We start from the raw sequence: 17,263 nt of genomic DNA on the forward strand, positions 1-17,263 counted from the left end.
CTGTAGCCCACCAGGCTCCTCTGTCCATGGGATTCTCCAAGCAAGAATCCTGGAGTGGGTCGCCGTGCCCTTCTCCAGGGGATCTTCTCAGGGATTGAACCTTTGTCTCTTATGTCTGCATTGGCAGACATTGGCATTGGCAGGTGGGTTCTCTACCAGCTGAGCCACCTTCGAAGCCCTACACCTGTAAAATGCACAGACTAGAAGAAATGGACAAATTCACAGAAAGTCAAAAGAAAATCTCCAAAGACTGAACCAGGATGAAATAGAAAAATAACAGACCAATTACCAGGAGTGAAATTGAATCAGTAATCCTCAACAACAAAAGTCCAGCAGCAGATGACTTCACAGACTAATTCCAAACTACCTGTTCTTCTGAAACTTGTCCAAAGAATTTCAAGAGAGGGAACACTCTTGAACTCATTCTACGAGGCCACTATCAACCTGATACCAGAGTTAGACAAAGATACTACAGAAGAGATTACAGTCCGGTATCACTGATCAACAAAGATGGAAAAATCCTCAACAAAATGCTAGCAAACCAACTCCAACAGTACATTAAAAGGATCATACACTATGATCAAACGGGACTTATCTCAGGGATGCAAGGGTTTTTCAATATCCAAAGTATGGATCAGTATGATACATCGTATTAACACACATTATTGCCTGGGGGATTTTTGCAGGAACTAACACCTGTTGCTGGGGATTGTTATGTAAGTGAATATTAAAATATCTCAATAGTGTTTTGTAATAATATGTCTGTGGTCAATAAGTTATTAACAAATTGAAGAATACAAAGCACATGATATCAATAAGTGCAGAAAAGCATTTTGATAAAATTTCAACCTCCTTTTATGATAAAAACTCTCTAGAAAGTGGGCACAGACAGAACATACTTCAATATAATAAAGGCCATTTACAACAAACCCATGGCTAACATCATAGTCAGTGGTGAAACTCGTGAAAGCATTTCCTCAAAGATTAGGAACAAGACAAGGACGATATACGCTCACATCACTTCTATTCAACAAAGTTTTGGAAGTTCCAGCCACAACAGTCAGACAAAAGAAATAAAACTTACTCAGATTGGGAGAAAAGATGTAAAACCATCACTATATGCAGATGACATGATGCTATGTATAGAAAACCCTAAAGACCACACAAAAACTACTAAAATTAATAAAATAATAAAGTAGCAGAATGCAAATTGATGTACTGAAATCTCTTGCATTTCTTTGCTTTGCACTAACAATGAAATATCAGAAAGAGAAAGTAAAAAAGCAAAAATCCCTTTGAAAAAAATCATATAAAAAATACTTAGGAATAAACCTGACTTAGGAGGTAAAAGATTTACATGCTGAGAATAATGAGACAATTGAAGATGAATAAAAGAAATAGATACCGCATGCCCTAGGGTTTTATTAGTAAGAACCAGTATGATTAAAATGGCCATACTATCCAAAACAATCTACAGATTTAATATGATTCCTATCAAATTACTCACAACATTTTTCATAGAATTAGTACAAAGAATCCTAAAGTTTATATGGAACCATGAAAGACTCAGAATTGCCAAAGCAATCTTGAGAGAAAAGAACAAAGCAGGAAGCATAACCCTCCTGGATTTCAGACAATAGTTGTTCATTGCCAAGTCATGCCCCAGCTCTTTGCAACCCCATAGACTGCAGCATGCCAGGCCTCCCTGTTCTTCATTACCTCCTGGAGTTTGCCCAAGATGACAATACAAAGCTTCAATAATCAAAATGGTATGGTACTGGCACAAAAATAGACATGGATAACAGAGAGCCCAGAAATAAACCCACTCACCTATGGTCAATTTTCGACAAAAGAGGCAAGACTATAATGGAGGAAAGGCAGTTTCTTCAGCAAGTGGTGTTGGGAAAGCTGGACAGCTGCATATAAATCAATGAAGTCAGATCACTCCCTCACACCTCTCTCAAACCACCCTCACACCATATGCAAAAATAAACTCAAAATGACACCATAAAAATCCTAGGAGGAATATAGGCAAAACATTCCCTGACATAAATTGTACCAATGTTTTCTTGGGTTAATCTCTGCTGCTGCTGCTAAGTCGCTTCAGTCGTGTCCGACTCTGTGCGACCCCATAGACGGCAGCCCACCAGGCTCCGCCATCCCTGGGATTCTCCAGGCAAGAATACTGGAGTGGGTTGCCATTTCCTTCTCCAGTGCATGAAAGGGTAAAGTGAAAGGGAAGTTGCTCAGTCGCGTCCGACTCTTAGCGACCCCATGGACTGTAGCCTACTAGGCTCCTCCGTCCATGGGATTTTCCAGGCAAGAGTACTGGAGTGGGGTGCCATTGCCTTCTCCGAGGTTAATCTCTAAGACAATAGAAATAAAAGCAAAAATAATCAAGTGGGACCTAATTAAACTTAAAAGCTTTTGTACAGCAAAGGAAACTATAAACAAAATGAAAAGACTACCTACAGAATGGGAGAAAATATCTGCAAACAATGTGACCAAAGAGGGCTTAATTTAGAAAAGACACAAACAGCTCATCTAATAATAATAAACAACAACCCAATTAGAAAATGGGCAGAAGGTCTAAACAGACATTTCTCCAAAGAAGAAATATGGATGACCAAACTGGCATATGGAAAGATGTTCAACATTGCTAACTAGAGAAATGCAAATCAGTTACAATGAGGTATCACCTCACACTGGTCAGAATGGCCATGATTAAAAACATCTACAAATAACAAATGTTGGAGAAGGTGTGGAGAGAAGGGAGCCCTCCCACACTGCTGGTGGGAATGTAAGTTGGTACAGCCACTGTGGAGAATAGTGTTATTACTAGGATTGTATGTAAAATGTAACACAGGGCCTGGCACAAGTACAGTTTCTCTCTATATCCATATTTAAGCAATGCTGATTGAATACTACACGCTCACATCAAGTCTCCTGTGATGTGGGTCGGACTCTGGGCTGACGAGTAGCAGCACCTTGTTTCCTAGGTAGCTTCTGACCTGAGCCTAGACGTCAACCACAAAGGAAGCAGACGTTGGCAAGCGGCAGCAGAGAGGTAGCACTACTCCCTGAGTCTGGGCCAGGCACAGAGTACGTGCTTTACGTGCACTGAATCATCAGAAAGTCATTTAAACAAGCAAACAAGCCTTTCACTTGCTAGAAGAAAGAAGTGTAGACGCAGAAGTTCGCATTCCAGTCACGAATGACCATTAACCTGCTTTACCATCTTGCCTGGCTTCCTGGGTGGCTCAACGGTAAAGAATCCGCCTGCCAAGCAGGAGATGTCAGTTTGATCCCGGGATCAAGAAGATCCCCTGGAGAAGGAAATGTCACTCGACTCCAGTATTCTTGCCTAGAGAATCCCATGGACAGAGGAGCCTGGTGGGCTACAGTCCATGGGGTTGCAAAAGAGTCAGACATGACCGGGTGACCGAACAATAACCACCACCATCTTGCCTACGTCACTAGATCTCTTTGGGTCTTTTCTCACTTGCAGGAAAGGAATTGTAAGGAAACTCATCGGATGCTCTAAGGACTTCTACTGGAGGGTTGCCCTAGCATACGGTAACACTGGTTTTTGGGCAAGCCTTTTAAAATTCACCTGTCCACTAGGTTGTGGCGAAGATCTCAAACTGAGAGAATGTGATAGGTCTTTCGCGCACTTTTAAGCACAAAGTAAATGGCAACCAACACTAGGTAGCACTTACTATGTGCCAGATACTGCTATAAATGCTTTTCATCTATTAAGTCATTTAATACACATAAAAAACCCATTCTATAGGCAGTGAAGCTAAGATACAGAGATGTTAAGTGAGTTGTCTGAAGTCACACAGCTAAATAGTAGTGAAACTGGCATTTGAAATTCTCATGATTACTTAGTTGGAATAACCAATTAGTCAGAAATGATTATAATAACCATTGGTATCCTCGGAAGTAGTTAACTGTCAGTTGCTGTTGATAGTACAAGGTAACAGCCTGATTCAGCCAGGATGGTCTAAATATTATAATACAGACAGGGTTACAATTACAGAACAGGCAACTCAAATGAAATCTTATCTAAAATACCCATTAAAAAATAAATACAAATAAAAAGCTTCTCTACAGTGAAGGAAACCATCAACAAAATGAAAAGGCAATCTACTGAATAGGAGAAAATACTGCAAGTCATATGTCTGATAATGGATTAATATTCACAATGTACAAAGAACTCACAAAATCAATAGCAAAAAACCAAGGAATCCAATCAAAAAAATGGGTGAGGATCTGAACATTTTCCAAAGATGACATACAGATGGCCAACAGATACATGAAAAGGTGTTTAACATCACTAATCAAGAGAAATTAAAAAAAAAACACCACCACAGTGAGATATTATTGTGAATAATCTAGAGATAGTTAAAAGTATAGAGAGGATCAGGGCTTCCCTGGTAGTCCAGTGGCTAAGACTCCAAGCTCCTGATGCAGGGAGCCTGGGTTCGATCCTTGGTCAAGGAACTAGATCCCACATGTCACAACTGAAGATCCTGTGTGCTACAGCAAAGATCGAAGATCCCACATGCTTCAACTGGGAGCAACCAAATAAATGAAGGACGTTGCTGTGTATGTTACATGCAAAGACCAAATCATTTTATGTGAATATAAAGGATTTGAGCATCTGTGGATTTTGGTAACCACAGGGTTTCTTTGAGCCAGTCACCTGCAGATGCCAAAGGACAACAGTATTGGGGAACCAATTAAAAGGAGCCTGATGCCAAAAACAACAAAAAAAATCCATTTACTAATAAGGTGCTCAGCTAGATTCTAGAGCATTTCCTTAAAGATGTTTATATCTCATGTGAGAACAAACAGCAAGGTGAAACTGCTTCATGTTATTATTTTGATGGTTTTTAAGCCTTTTCCCTTCCTGACAAAACAACCTATATGACATGTGATATTTGGGGATTTTCAAGACAAATTCAAGAGAAAATTCAATTTGTCCTGTTTTACTGTATGGCCAAAGAAGAATGTTAACCTACAAATTTCTTCACTTTAATTCTTTTTTCTTCCCTTCCTTATTAAAACATGTCAGCCCTTATGATCCTGCCTTCACGGTATCCTTCCTCTTCCTCTCAGTCATTTCGTGGTCTTCAGAACTGGAAGTGTCATGGAATCATCACAGACAGACAGCACTCAGCACTCACTGGCTGCGATCAGAGCCAGAGGGACCCATTTCCCCCACCAGGCTTGCAGGCTTCCCTTCCCCAGACCCCTTCTGAGGCCGGGGATTCTCCCTGAGCTGCTGTGGGTCACGGATGGAACCCTGGGGTCCAGGGAAGGGCTGCTGCTGGCGCAGCTGGTACATGGAGAGGCTGGAGCTCCGCGCCGGGCTCCTAATGCTGCATCCAGCCCGGCTTTGCAGCACCGCATTCGCTTCCTCACAAGGATACTCTGAGGCGGATCAGATACACGTGGCTAAGAGAATCCCGCGCGACATTATGATATAGGTCAGAAACGTGCTGTGACTGTGAAATCTCATTTTCCCGTACACCGTGTTGGTGCTCTAGCTGCTGGGGAGGGGCGTCATAAGCATGGCGCTTTTATTTCCTCTTACCCAGCTGGCTCTTATTCCGGGAAGCTGGGGGTCTGTCTTTTTATTCTTTGACGTTGTCAGTGGGTCCCCTCACTCCCATTTAAAATTTTCTAGTGTTTACTCTTTGAGAAAGGATTGATTTGCTCTAATTAGAAAAGAAAGGATGAGAAGGAATAAAGGCTCTGTAACCAAGGGGCATGCGTGATGGTGATGTGTGAGAGGCAGAGGTCATTTGTAAGATGCACTTGCTTTATTTTCTGGTTTGCTGACTCCGGTTCAAGCCCACTGCCTCCTTGCCAGGCCACTAAGCACATGTATACACGAACACAGGAAGGCATAAATTTTGTCATCGGGGATGGCTGGCTCCGTGTCCCACATCAAGTCAGCCAAGGGAGGCCAGTGGAGAAGGGGTTTTCTTTTTGGGGGACTGAAGAGACACCCACATAGGCATTGTCAAGGCTGGAGAGTCAAGAGAAGCCAGCTGCAAAACCAGATTTCTTTTCGTGGAATGAACTGACCGTTAGCCTTTCCCGCACGTTGAGACCTTACTCATCCTTCACTTCCCTGGGCAGGGCACGGTGTCGCCCCACAGACGCCCTGCAGCCAACATCCGCAGAGAGACACGCAGAGTGTGGGTGGGGAGGGAGGCAGGACGCAGTGGGGACACGGGAGAGGGAAAAAGGAGAGACCATAAACGGAAGTGAGGATTCGGGGGAGAGAGAAGGAAGGGGCTGGAGAGCAGAGGGCCCGGGAGGAAGCCGAGGCGGTGCGAGGAGGGGCACAGGAAAGCAGGGAGAAGAGACACAGAAGGAAAGAACCAGAAGGAGAAGAGGAAAGATCTGGAGGGGAATGGAGAGAGGAAGGAGGGGAGACGGGGGAGAGAGGCGGTGAGGAAGGCTCGGGCGCCCCGAGGAGCCATGGGAACGCGCACGGGCTCGCGGGCGCCCCTGCTGGTGGGGATCCGCACGCACTTGGCCCTTCTCCAGCCCCTGCTGCTCTCCCTGTCCGCCCGCCGCACCGAGCACCTCATTACTTCACCTCCGACTCTCAAGTTCCTTCATAAATACAGCATTGCCTCATTTAGGCTACACGCTTTTTGAGAGCAGCGTCCTTTCTTAGATTTCTTTTGTGCCCTGGCCACTCCCTGTTCTGCCTCGTCTGTGGAAAACACTGAGGGTGTGAAAAAGCAGTGAGTTAACCAAGCAGTCACTGGGTCCCTGGTATCCTCGGCAGTCATCTCTTACTGTGAACGAGCCACTTCCTTTCCGCTTTTCACGCGGCCAGATGGAAGTCTCCTTACCTCCAAATCTTCCTATGCCATATACTTTCCAGAGGCACTGTGACGTCTGGAAACCACCTTCATGATAGCCTAAGCAACAGAACACCCATTCACTCATTCGCATACTGTGACAGGTGGCTACTCTGGAGAACACCAGAATATACGGAATATGAAAGATTATTCAGGTAGGGGGACTTCCCCGGTGGCCCAGTGGTGAAGACTTCACCTTCCAGTGCAGGGGGTGGTGGGTTCGATCCCTGGTTGGGGAGTTAAGATCCCATGTGAAAGGGTCAGTTGCTGAGTCGTGTCCGACTCTTTGCGACCCCACGGACTATAGCCCACCAGGCTCCTCTGTCCATGGGGTTCCCCAGGCAAGAATACTGGAGTGGGTTGCCATGCCCTCCTCCAGGGGCTCTTTCTGACCCAGGGATTGAACCCAGGGCTCCTGCACTGCAAGAGGACTCTACTTCTGAGCCACCTGAGATCCCGTGCTTTGCAGCCAAAAAAACCCAAAACATAAAACAGAAGCAATATTGCAACAATTTTCAATAAAGCCTTTAAAAATGGTCCACATTGAAAAAAATCTACAAAAAAAAAAAGGAAAGATTATTCAGGTGAGCAATCTCACAAGCACTATTTGGAACATTTTCCTCCAACCTTACCGCCTAGCTATCATCTGGGGAAGAATGCTCTCCAATCAAAGTCTATTTTGCACCTCCTTGGAACTGACAAGACATTTTATCTGTTTCACAGGAATGCTTCTAGTACACAGATGCAAATGGTTTGCCCCTCTGGTGGGAAATGAACATGTCATGAGCACCCAACTCTGTTACCAAACACAGTATCATGTCCCAAATGGCAGCTCTTTCTAAAAAAAACTCTAGCCTCTGTGGCCCCATTATATTGAGTCTGGTTTCAGAATCAAATCTTTCACTTTGTGAGTTTTAGGAAGAGGCTGCTGGTATGTAGGTGAGGAGCCAGACACACTTGGAGAACTGGGTCTGAATCTCTTCGACAGCATATTGTATAAATTGGGGGAAGATCAGAGGTCTCCCCCCTTTTAACTGTTAGACAAAATATTCATCTGCTGATGCTCAGGTATGACTTCTGCAAGACTTAGGATGAGCCAGTGAGCTCAAAAGGCTCTGGGCTGATGTGAGACATTCTAGGTATTGATCAGAAAGCATTTTCAAGACAGTGTTGCCCGTTTAGAAGAGCTTACCTGCCTGTGCCCGGGGCATAAGTTTTGACTTAGCAAAGCTTCAGGAAGGCATCTCTCCCTAACCACCCTGGCCCTGTCTTCCTCTGAATGCATCTTTCTGACTTGGTCATATGTTTGTGACACAAGAGAGCTGAGCAAATGAGGGTGAGTGGTTTAGAAGAGGCAGAAAAGAAAAAAAAAAAAAAGAGCAGATATCATTATCAAGAGCAGAACAGTATTTAACCAGAAAATGGACTATTTGGGGATACACAGTTTTAGGGACCCATGTGCAATGTACATGCCCATCCTAACTTAATGCCTGTCTCTCTTTCCATTTCTGACCATTCATATCCTCATCTGTGGCCTTCAGGGAACTCCTAAGAAAAACAGCTCTGCTACAGGCTGGATGGAAGCTGCTTTCCTTGTTCCCATCAGCATGTGTGTGCTGAGTCGCTCAGTCGTGTCCGACTCTTTGTGACCCCACGGATTGTAGCCTGCCAGGCTTCTCTGTCCATGGGATTCTCCAGGTGAGAATACTCTAGTGAGTTCCCATTTCCTTCTCCAGGGATCTTCCTGACCCAGGGATCTAATCCAGATATCTTGCATTATTGCAGGTGCCTTCTTTACCATCTGAGCCACCAGAAAAGCCCATCAAAACAAGGAAAGGCAGAATTGAAATGTTATCTTAACAACAGCAGTGGTGATGGTGACTCTGTCTGATCTCAAGGAAACCATACCGTGCTAAGTGGAATTTCTACAAAGCCCTCTCAGGACTTCCCTGGTGGTCCAGTGGTTAAAAAAATCCGCCTTGTCATGCAGGGGCCTTGGGTTCAATCCCTGGTCAGAGAAGTAAGATCCCACATGCTACAGAGCAACTAAACCCACACGCTGCAACTTCTGAGCCCAAATGCCACAACTAGAGAGTCCACGAGCCACCACCGAAAAGATTCTGCACGATGTGGTGAAGATCCCGTGTGCTGCAGCTAAGACCCAACGCAGCCAGGTGAACAACCAAACGAACAAATAGTAAAAAGTAGGAGCCCTCTCACCAGAGTCAGCAAACATCCTAAGCTGCGGAAGCCAGGCTGAGTTCCCCATCTTAGTGCAACCTTGACCGAAACTCTGGGGGGACCGTGACACTTGGCTTGTCCTGATTAACCAGAGCGGGCACCAGGAATTAACCAGGATTAATTAACGGGATTAATCAGGCCGCTGTGCAGAACGTCAGTGGCGGGGCCGCGGTCGTGCAGGGTCCTGAGCCTCCTGGTAGCAGATGTGACGACGGGGCCCTGGAGGACACTTAGAGGACACACTGCACGTCGTTTTACTCTCTGCTGAGATCTCTGAGGCTGTGGGACTCCAGTCTAGAGCCGTAATCTGCTCTCTGGATTAAAAAGTCTTAAACATCCTCTCAGCCTCACTGGGTTAGAAAGAATATTTGGTCTAGTCCCTGGCACCCAGGAGTTTTAGAACACTTTTTTGAATATATATTTAAAATTTATATATAAATATAAAAATCTTTTATATTCATGTATAAATATTTTATGTTTTATACTCATGTATAAGTATTTTATGTTTTATATTTATGTATAAATATTTTATATTTTAATATTTATGTATAAATATATATTAATATCTATGTATCTATTTTAATATTTATGTATATTTATATACTTATGTATATTTATATAATATGTATTTTATATTTATATAAATACATGTTTATGTATAAATATAAAATATATTTGTATATATAATGTTTATATACATATATATATATATGCTTTTCACCTCAGGCATGAGGAAAGAATTTGACAGTTCCACTGAGCATTTGAGCCAGGAGATGGAGGGCTGTCTGGAGGAGATGCTGTGTATTTTCTCTGTGAGGATAATGCTGTCTTATCTTCTAAAATGAAAGTATTGAGTCTGAGAGGAAATGGAATTCCCCTTGACTGAATCCCTTCTGGAAAAGTCCACCGTCCAAGGGCCAGAGGCCAGGTGTGTGAACTCCCTCCTCACGGAGGGAGACCATACAGATCTCAGCTGAGCAAGGGGGTGAGGGACCCTGCCTTGAGGGTGAGGACGGAACAGGAACTCCTGAGCTGCTCGCCACCACATAGTACCTATGCCTGGACGTCCACGCACACGCTCAGACGCCTCACGGGCGCACACGTCGGCCTGCCGCGGTGGGGCAGAGGGGACTAGCGCCCTGCCATGATTACACGTGTAACAAGTGGGTTCCTAGTGAAACGACCACTGCTTTCTCAAAAGGCTCCCCGCTTGGGGTTTCTAGAAAGGGAAGGAGAGAAATGTCAACAGTACGAGGGAAAGATAGTAGCAACGATGGGAATTATTTCTTGAGGGCTCATTCTGTGCCAAGAACACTGGTGCGGGCGATGTTTCATTTACTCCTCCAGGCAAAGGTAGTGGTGATATTAGGCAGGATGACTCTGGAGAAGGAACGCACAGCCAACAAGCCCTTCAAAGGCTGCTTTCAACTGAGGACCATTGTATTGCTCCTCCTCCTCTCTTCTGAATTCACAAGAGTGTTTTCTGTACCTAGAGCCCAACCCCATCCAAGTGAGGGGAGACCACAAGGAGGGCAGTGCCATGGTTCTGAATATTGAGACTCTTAGAACCACTGGGCTTCCCTGTTGGCTCAGTGGTAAAGAATCCACCTGCCAGTGCAGATATGAGTTTGAGCTCTGGACCTGGGAGCTCACAGATGCTGCAGAGCAACTAAGCCCGTGCGCCGTAACTACTGAGCCTGTGCTCTAGAGCCCGGGAGCCGCAGCTGCTGAAGCCCGCGCACCTCAGAGCCCACGCTCTGCAGTAAGAGAAGCTCCGACAGTGAGAAGACTCTCCACGGCAGCAGAGAGTGCCCCCACTTGCCGCCAGCTAGAGAAAGCCCATGCAGCAGTGAAGACCCTGCACCGCCAAAACGAAATCATTTTTTTTTTAAAGTTACAAAAAGACCCTTACAATCCCTTCCTTCCACAGGGACGGTCCACCCTGTCCCCAGCTGTGGGAGACTCAGGAGGGATCTCTACAACTGCAAACTACTTTTTGTTCCAGCTGATTTCTCTCGAAGGTGAAGTGCAAGGCCCACGAGAAAGGTCGAGCGTTTGTGGGATTGTGCACTGGTTAGATCATCTGCATCGAGACAAGATGACAATGCAGCCCTACAATCGATACTGACCACCGAAGAATCAGGATGACCGACGTGTACTGAGGTCACAGAGCTGCAGGCTGTGGGCCCGGTCCTGTACACCCCATGAACCTTGCTGCCCTCGATGTAAGACCTGCTTATTTCCATTGGCCTTCCCAGCAGGACACTTAGCGAGCCACCCAGTGACAGGCCCAGCGTCTCTGTCCCTTCCAGGGCTGCCTGAGGCAGTCCTGGTTAATGCCACCAGGCATTTTGACAGTGAATAAATCACTGCAGAATCACTCCAAAATCACTGCAGGTGGTGACTGCAGCCATGAAATTAAAAGACGTTTACTCCTTGGAAGAAAAGTTATGACCAATCTAGACAGCATGTTAAAAAGCAGAGACATTACTTTGCCAACAAACATCTGTCTAATCAAAGCTATGGTTTTTCCAGTAGTCATGTATGGATGTGAGAGTTGGACTATAAAGAAAGCTGAGCGCCGAAGAATTGATGCTTTTGAACTGTGGTGTTGGAGAAGACTCTTGAGAGTCCCTTGGACTGCAAGGATATCCAATGAGTCCATCCTAAAGGAAATCAGTCCTGAATGTTCATTGGAAGGACTGATGTTGAAGCTGAAACTCAATACTCTGGCCACCTGATGGAAAGAACTGACTCACTGGAAAAGACCCTGATGCTGGGAAAGATTGAAGGCAGGAGGAGAAGGGGACGACAGAGGATGAGATGGTTGGATGGCATCACTAACTCAATGCACATGAGTTTGAGTAAACTCCGGGAGTTGGTGATGGACAGGGAGGCCTGGCGTGCTGCAGTCCATGGGGTCACAAAGAGTCAGACATGACTGAGCAACTGAACTGAACTTACTTCAACAGAGGCCCCTCTCACAGTTCACCGGAATCTGATACATACATTGAGCTTTTTGTCCCTTTTTTTTTGGCGCACAAACACTTCCATGGGCTAGGAGTGCAGCTGATCTGCAGAGGAGGAAAACTAGCCTCTGAGCAGAGAGGAGTGACGTCCTGACCTGGGTGTGCCTCTCGAGGCGTGTAGCTGAGAAGAACTTTTGTAGTCATTTTTTTTCCGTTTGGGGAATGATGCTAAATAGCACCACTAACACAGTTTTCTTGAGAGTTGTAACGGATCTTTGTGTTATTTGAGGTGATTTTCCTCTCTTGCGTCGAGCCCTTAGCATAGAGTTCTGGGAGGACACGGCCGAAGGATAATGCCCCATTAGCTGCCCTGACCTTGTATCTCCCTTGTTGTGGGGACTTTCAAACCAAACTGCACTTTCAAATCCCTCATATGCTGCTCAAAGTCATCTGATGTCTGCTGAAAGTCAGTGTCATTTTCGGTAACTGCTTTACTTTCTACAGGGACAAAAGCAAGGAAAAGAAGACATTTTCTGCCAAAAACTGAGTTCTTGTGAAGAAGTACAAATAGGCCTCCATCCGCTGTTATATCCCTAACACACATCACACAGGTTCAACCTGCAGCCAGCAACCAACGTCCTGAAACTGAAGCTGAAACTCCAGTACTTTGGCCACTTGATGCAAAGAACTGACTCATTTGAAAAGAGCCTGGCATTTTCGCAATGCCAGTTGAGAAAAAGGACTTACCTTGGAGTCCAGCTGCTGCATGTACGACCAGAGATATTCTATATTGGCTCCGAAAGGATGGACGTGAAGAAACGTGGATATGATGCCTGAAATGAAGAAGGCAAATGGATGTTATTGAGAGGCAAGTAAAAATCTCAGGCGAATATTTTCATCTGACCCCAGTCACGGTTTTGTTAGGGCCGAGTCGTGATCTTGCCACTTGTATCAGCGCTCGGCAAGCATTCAGTAATAGCCCATTTTGAAGACAGTAATAGTAATGTGGCCAACCGAACACTGTCTCCTGGAATGATAGTAGTTAGAAAATCGAGACTGAGAAAATACACAGATGAATAAAGGTATTTCCAAACAGAGGTTTCTGGCAGCATTTCACCTTCCAATTTTATGCTTGATTTACCAATATCAAATTGTACTTATTGGAAGGACCAAGCGATCCCCTTCCTCCCCTTTCTTCCTCTCAGTGGACTTCCCAATATGAAAACAGCTCCTGCGGCTGTGTCAGAGAGCACGCTGCCTCCAGTTCCCCTAGTAATTACCCTGCTAGTTACAGGAAATATTTAGTCCCTCTTTTCCCTCACTGCCCCTGAAGGAGGCACAAATCCTCATTTCCCCCTGGTTGTTGCTGTTGTTTCAAGGGAGCCAGCCCGCCCTCTCCTCTCTGCTGTAGTTTACAAGATCATTTAAAAGGCCTGGGAACGGATGGTTTGGCTGGAGTCTGATTATAAATCAGAGGGCTTTTTCCATCGTGAAATTCAACTGTCAACATTGTACTGACAAATGAAAAGCTGAATGTCAGTGTTAGGACTGAAGGAAAAGCATCACCCTCCTACCCTCCCCGCTCCTACATCCAAAATCAAAACAGTGAAAATGAGAACATTGACTCCACAGGCTGTACGCTCCTGTTTGTTAAGGAAGCGTTTTCAGACTGACGTTTTTGGCTTCTCTTTGAAACTGGCTTTGAGATGAATCACATTTGAGGATGAGCCCCCTGATGTTCTGTCTATTGTGACGCTTTGGTGCTTGAAAGCCAAAGGTCAAAGGGAAGACCCACACTGGTATGCAACACTGCATTTGGTCATCGTATCAACTGCAGGGTGTCCTGGGACTGCCCTGGGATAGGATCTCACGGCCCCCTGAACTCCCATGAGATGCTTGGAATGCTCTGGATAGGTGTCAGTTTTTAAAGAAAAAATTCCCAGTTTATCTTTAGGCTGAGAACAGAGAACCAAGAGGTCTACACAAGTACTCTTAAGACCTGTCCTCAGAACACCTTAGTGTGTTTTCTTAGACAGTGAAATGAGGAACATAGAAACACTTTTCCATAAAGCTAAAATCTCAGTTTTCAGAGATTGACCTTTTCCCTGAAATACAAAGAGCTACTGTTTTATTCTGATATTATGTTATTCTTCTTTTTTTTTTCTTAACATGTCCTTCTCTGAAATAATGGTGATGATAAGTTAGGGATGGAGTAAAGGGACAGAATAATTGATTAAATAGTTAATCTCACTAGGGGATTGTAGATAAAGGAAAAAGTATGAGAGACCCCTAATAAATTAATGACCTCTAGGACACGTATGCTCTCTGCACACCTAAAAAATAACTTATGGAAAGGTGTCATTTCAAAATGAAAGACCCTCATTGTACTGAGACCTGAAATAATTTTTCCATACTGCCATGACAGTACCTCCTTGATCACGAGGGACAAGAAAACGTCCCCCTCTCCACCAAAATAGAGGAGGAACTGATGATGGAAGCGTAATGTCTACTCAAGAAGGAGGAAGAAGGTAGTCTTTTCCCGCTCCCTACTTTTCCTTTGATTGTAAAACTGTAGCCCTCTAAGTTCTTGGGGCATCACAACCTCTTGCCCACCTACTTGTAAGCCTCGCATGGGAAGTATTCTAATGAATCACTTCTCATCCATCACTTTGCCTCTTGCTAAATTCTTTCTGTGCTGAGACATAAAGGACTGGAGCTCCTCGGAGCCCTCTGAAACACCACTGAGCGGTTTCAGATAGCAGGTAGCAATGGTAGTTTTAATCTAAGTTGCAAACAGGCATTTTTTAAAACTTTTTATTTTGTATTGGGATTCAGCTGATTAAAAATGTTGTGATAGTTTCAGGTGAACAGCAAAGGGATTCATCCATCTATGTATATATATGTATTCATTCTCCCCCTAACTCCCCTCCCATCCAGGCTGCCACATAATATTGAGCCGAGTTCCATGTGCTCTACAGCGGTCCTTGCTGATTATGCATTTTACATAAAGCAGTGTGTACAGGCAACCATAAGTTCATTCTCTAAGTATGTGAGTCTCTTTCTGTGTTGTAAGTTCATTTGTATCATTCCTTTTTAGATGCCACATATAAGGGATGTCATATGATATTTCTCCTTCTGTCTGACTGACTTCCTTTAGTATGACAATCTCTAGATCCACCCATGTTGCTGCAGATGGCACTATCTCATTCTTTTTAATGGCAAACGGCCATCTTTAATATACTTAAGTGGAACTGTTTGGTCCCTCTCCTACCGCTCCATTTGCTAGTTTGTGTTTGAACTATTTCCCTGCGCCTCAAATTCTCAAATCTGGTGAGATGGCACTGTAAGTAATTCTGTTACCAGTAAGAGTTAAAGTATAGAAGCTTGTGAATGATTTACTTAGAAAGTAAATTAGAAGTTTTTTTTTTTTTTAAAAAAAACAACTTTCATTTGCATTCCTTAGGTGGGAGAGAGGGAGCAGAATTCTCATGGGGAATTGTTTCTATTTCAGGATGGTGAGCAGGGCTTCTCCACTGTCCCAGGCTGAGGACAAGGGAATCTACGTCCACTGCTTTCCACAGAGAGCCCCCTGCCCCCTGTAAGGGGGAAAGGCGGAGGACAGGGAAGGGAGGGGCAGCCAGTGCTGGCTTTGTGGGAAGGCGTGGGTATCCCTAGTGAGAAGCTCTTTGCTTCTCCTCTCAAATGGGACGCTCCCAGGGAGGAAGGAAGCACCTCAAGACAGAAGCCTGGAGAGACTGCAGGCGTCCTGCGAGAGGGGGAAGGGCATTCCTTTCCCTGGCTGGACATCCACTCAGGCAGCAGACTGACTGATCCGGCTTTGCTGGGAGCCGAGCACAGGGGAGATGCTGGGGCTGAGACGGGGAGCTGTGTGGCACTGCAGCCTTTGGGTGATAAGACTGTCAGCTTCCCATGGGACGCGGGGGCATCTCGGATGGTGGATGGGCTTGAGCAGTCTTATAGGTATCCCAGGGGCTCCAGCAAATAGAGAAAACAACATTTTTCATGTTAATATTCCTACAGGACAAAGAATCATCAGCATCTCCTGGGTAACCCAGCTTCTCCCGTGAATACCCTTGGGGGTGTGCCATGAAGTTAAATGCCCCCAACAGGATGGACAGTATGGTTTAGAAGAGAGTGGGGTGGGGCCCAGGGGGAATGACTGACAACTCTTGGCCTAAAGAGGTGAAGTTATGAAGGAGGAAATTTAGGGATATCGGAGATGGGAGGACCTGGAGTGGCTGCTTTTCTTGCCTCTGTGATGCTGGCACTCCACACTGCTTACGGTCCCTCATCCCCTAATCTTGGGTCTCTACCCCCAAGGAACTTTGCCCTTAGACAGTATTTGTGTGTTCAGGTTCAGCAGCAGGAATGTAGTATACAGTTACAATAAACGTATGTTGAGGGGCTTTCTTGGTGGTGCAGTGGCTGAGACTGCGAACTCCCAATGCAGGGGGCCCGGGTTCCATCCCTGCTCAGGGAACTAGATTCAGCCACCACAAAGACTGAAGATCTCATATGCTGAAACTAAAAGACCTGGGCAGCCAAAGAAATAAGTTAAAAAAAAAACACGTTGTTCAGTGGCTAAGTCACGTCTGGCTCTTTGCGACCCTGTGAACTGCAGCACGTCAGGCTTCCCTGTCCTTCACTGTCTCCTGGAGCTTGCTCAAACTCAAGTCCATCGAGTCGGTGATGCCCTCCAACCATCTCATCCTCTGTCGTCCCCTTCTCCTCTTGCCCTCTATCTGTCCCAGCATCAAATGTACACTAAACGAATTTATCCTCTAGAACTGAGAATAGCTAGTATACTTCTTTAACATTTCTACTGTTCTGTTATTGATAAATGAGGAGAAATAAGAACCTTAAAAATTGGTATCAGTACTCACCAATGATATCATACTTTCTCAAAACCAGGTAACTTTGAAGTACTATTCATCAGTGATTCCTGCCCTTTACTCATGCTATTACGGATTCAAGAGAGTAACCTGGATATTTTGGGTGCAGAAACTTCTTACTGAAACTATTTTGCTCATAAAGCTAAGGGGAAAATGCTCATGTGATTTCTAGATATCTCTCTAAAGTCAGATTAGAAACCCTAATCCAGACATGAGTCTTTTTCTCTAGGAGAGTATTTAGAACCATCTT

At 44.9% G+C, this 17,263-nt stretch overlaps 1 protein-coding gene and 1 long non-coding RNA gene across 9 annotated transcripts in view; one reads left to right on the plus strand and one right to left on the minus strand.

Annotated features, from left to right (window-relative positions):
• ENOX1 (ecto-NOX disulfide-thiol exchanger 1) overlaps nucleotides 1-17,263 on the minus strand; it is a 344,181-nt gene that overhangs the window by 16,383 nt on the left and 310,535 nt on the right. For all 8 annotated transcript variants that reach the window (XM_081551076.1, XM_081551082.1, XM_081551081.1 and 5 more), the window contains one exon: nucleotides 12,848-12,933. In XM_081551076.1, coding sequence (XP_081407202.1) covers nucleotides 12,848-12,933 — 86 coding nt within the window. The remainder of the gene's footprint in view (nucleotides 1-12,847; nucleotides 12,934-17,263) is intronic.
• LOC145530181 (uncharacterized) lies at nucleotides 6,864-13,197 on the plus strand. Its single transcript, XR_014071515.1, has 4 exons — nucleotides 6,864-7,045; nucleotides 8,432-8,588; nucleotides 8,676-9,064; nucleotides 12,605-13,197. It is a non-coding gene; the product is annotated as an uncharacterized LOC145530181 (long non-coding RNA).

The sequence above is a fragment of the Giraffa tippelskirchi genome, chromosome 12, assembly GCF_054371585.1.
Source record: "Giraffa tippelskirchi isolate mGirTip1 chromosome 12, T2T-mGirTip1v1.2.pri, whole genome shotgun sequence".
In the NCBI taxonomy this organism is placed as follows: Eukaryota; Metazoa; Chordata; class Mammalia; order Artiodactyla; family Giraffidae; genus Giraffa; species Giraffa tippelskirchi.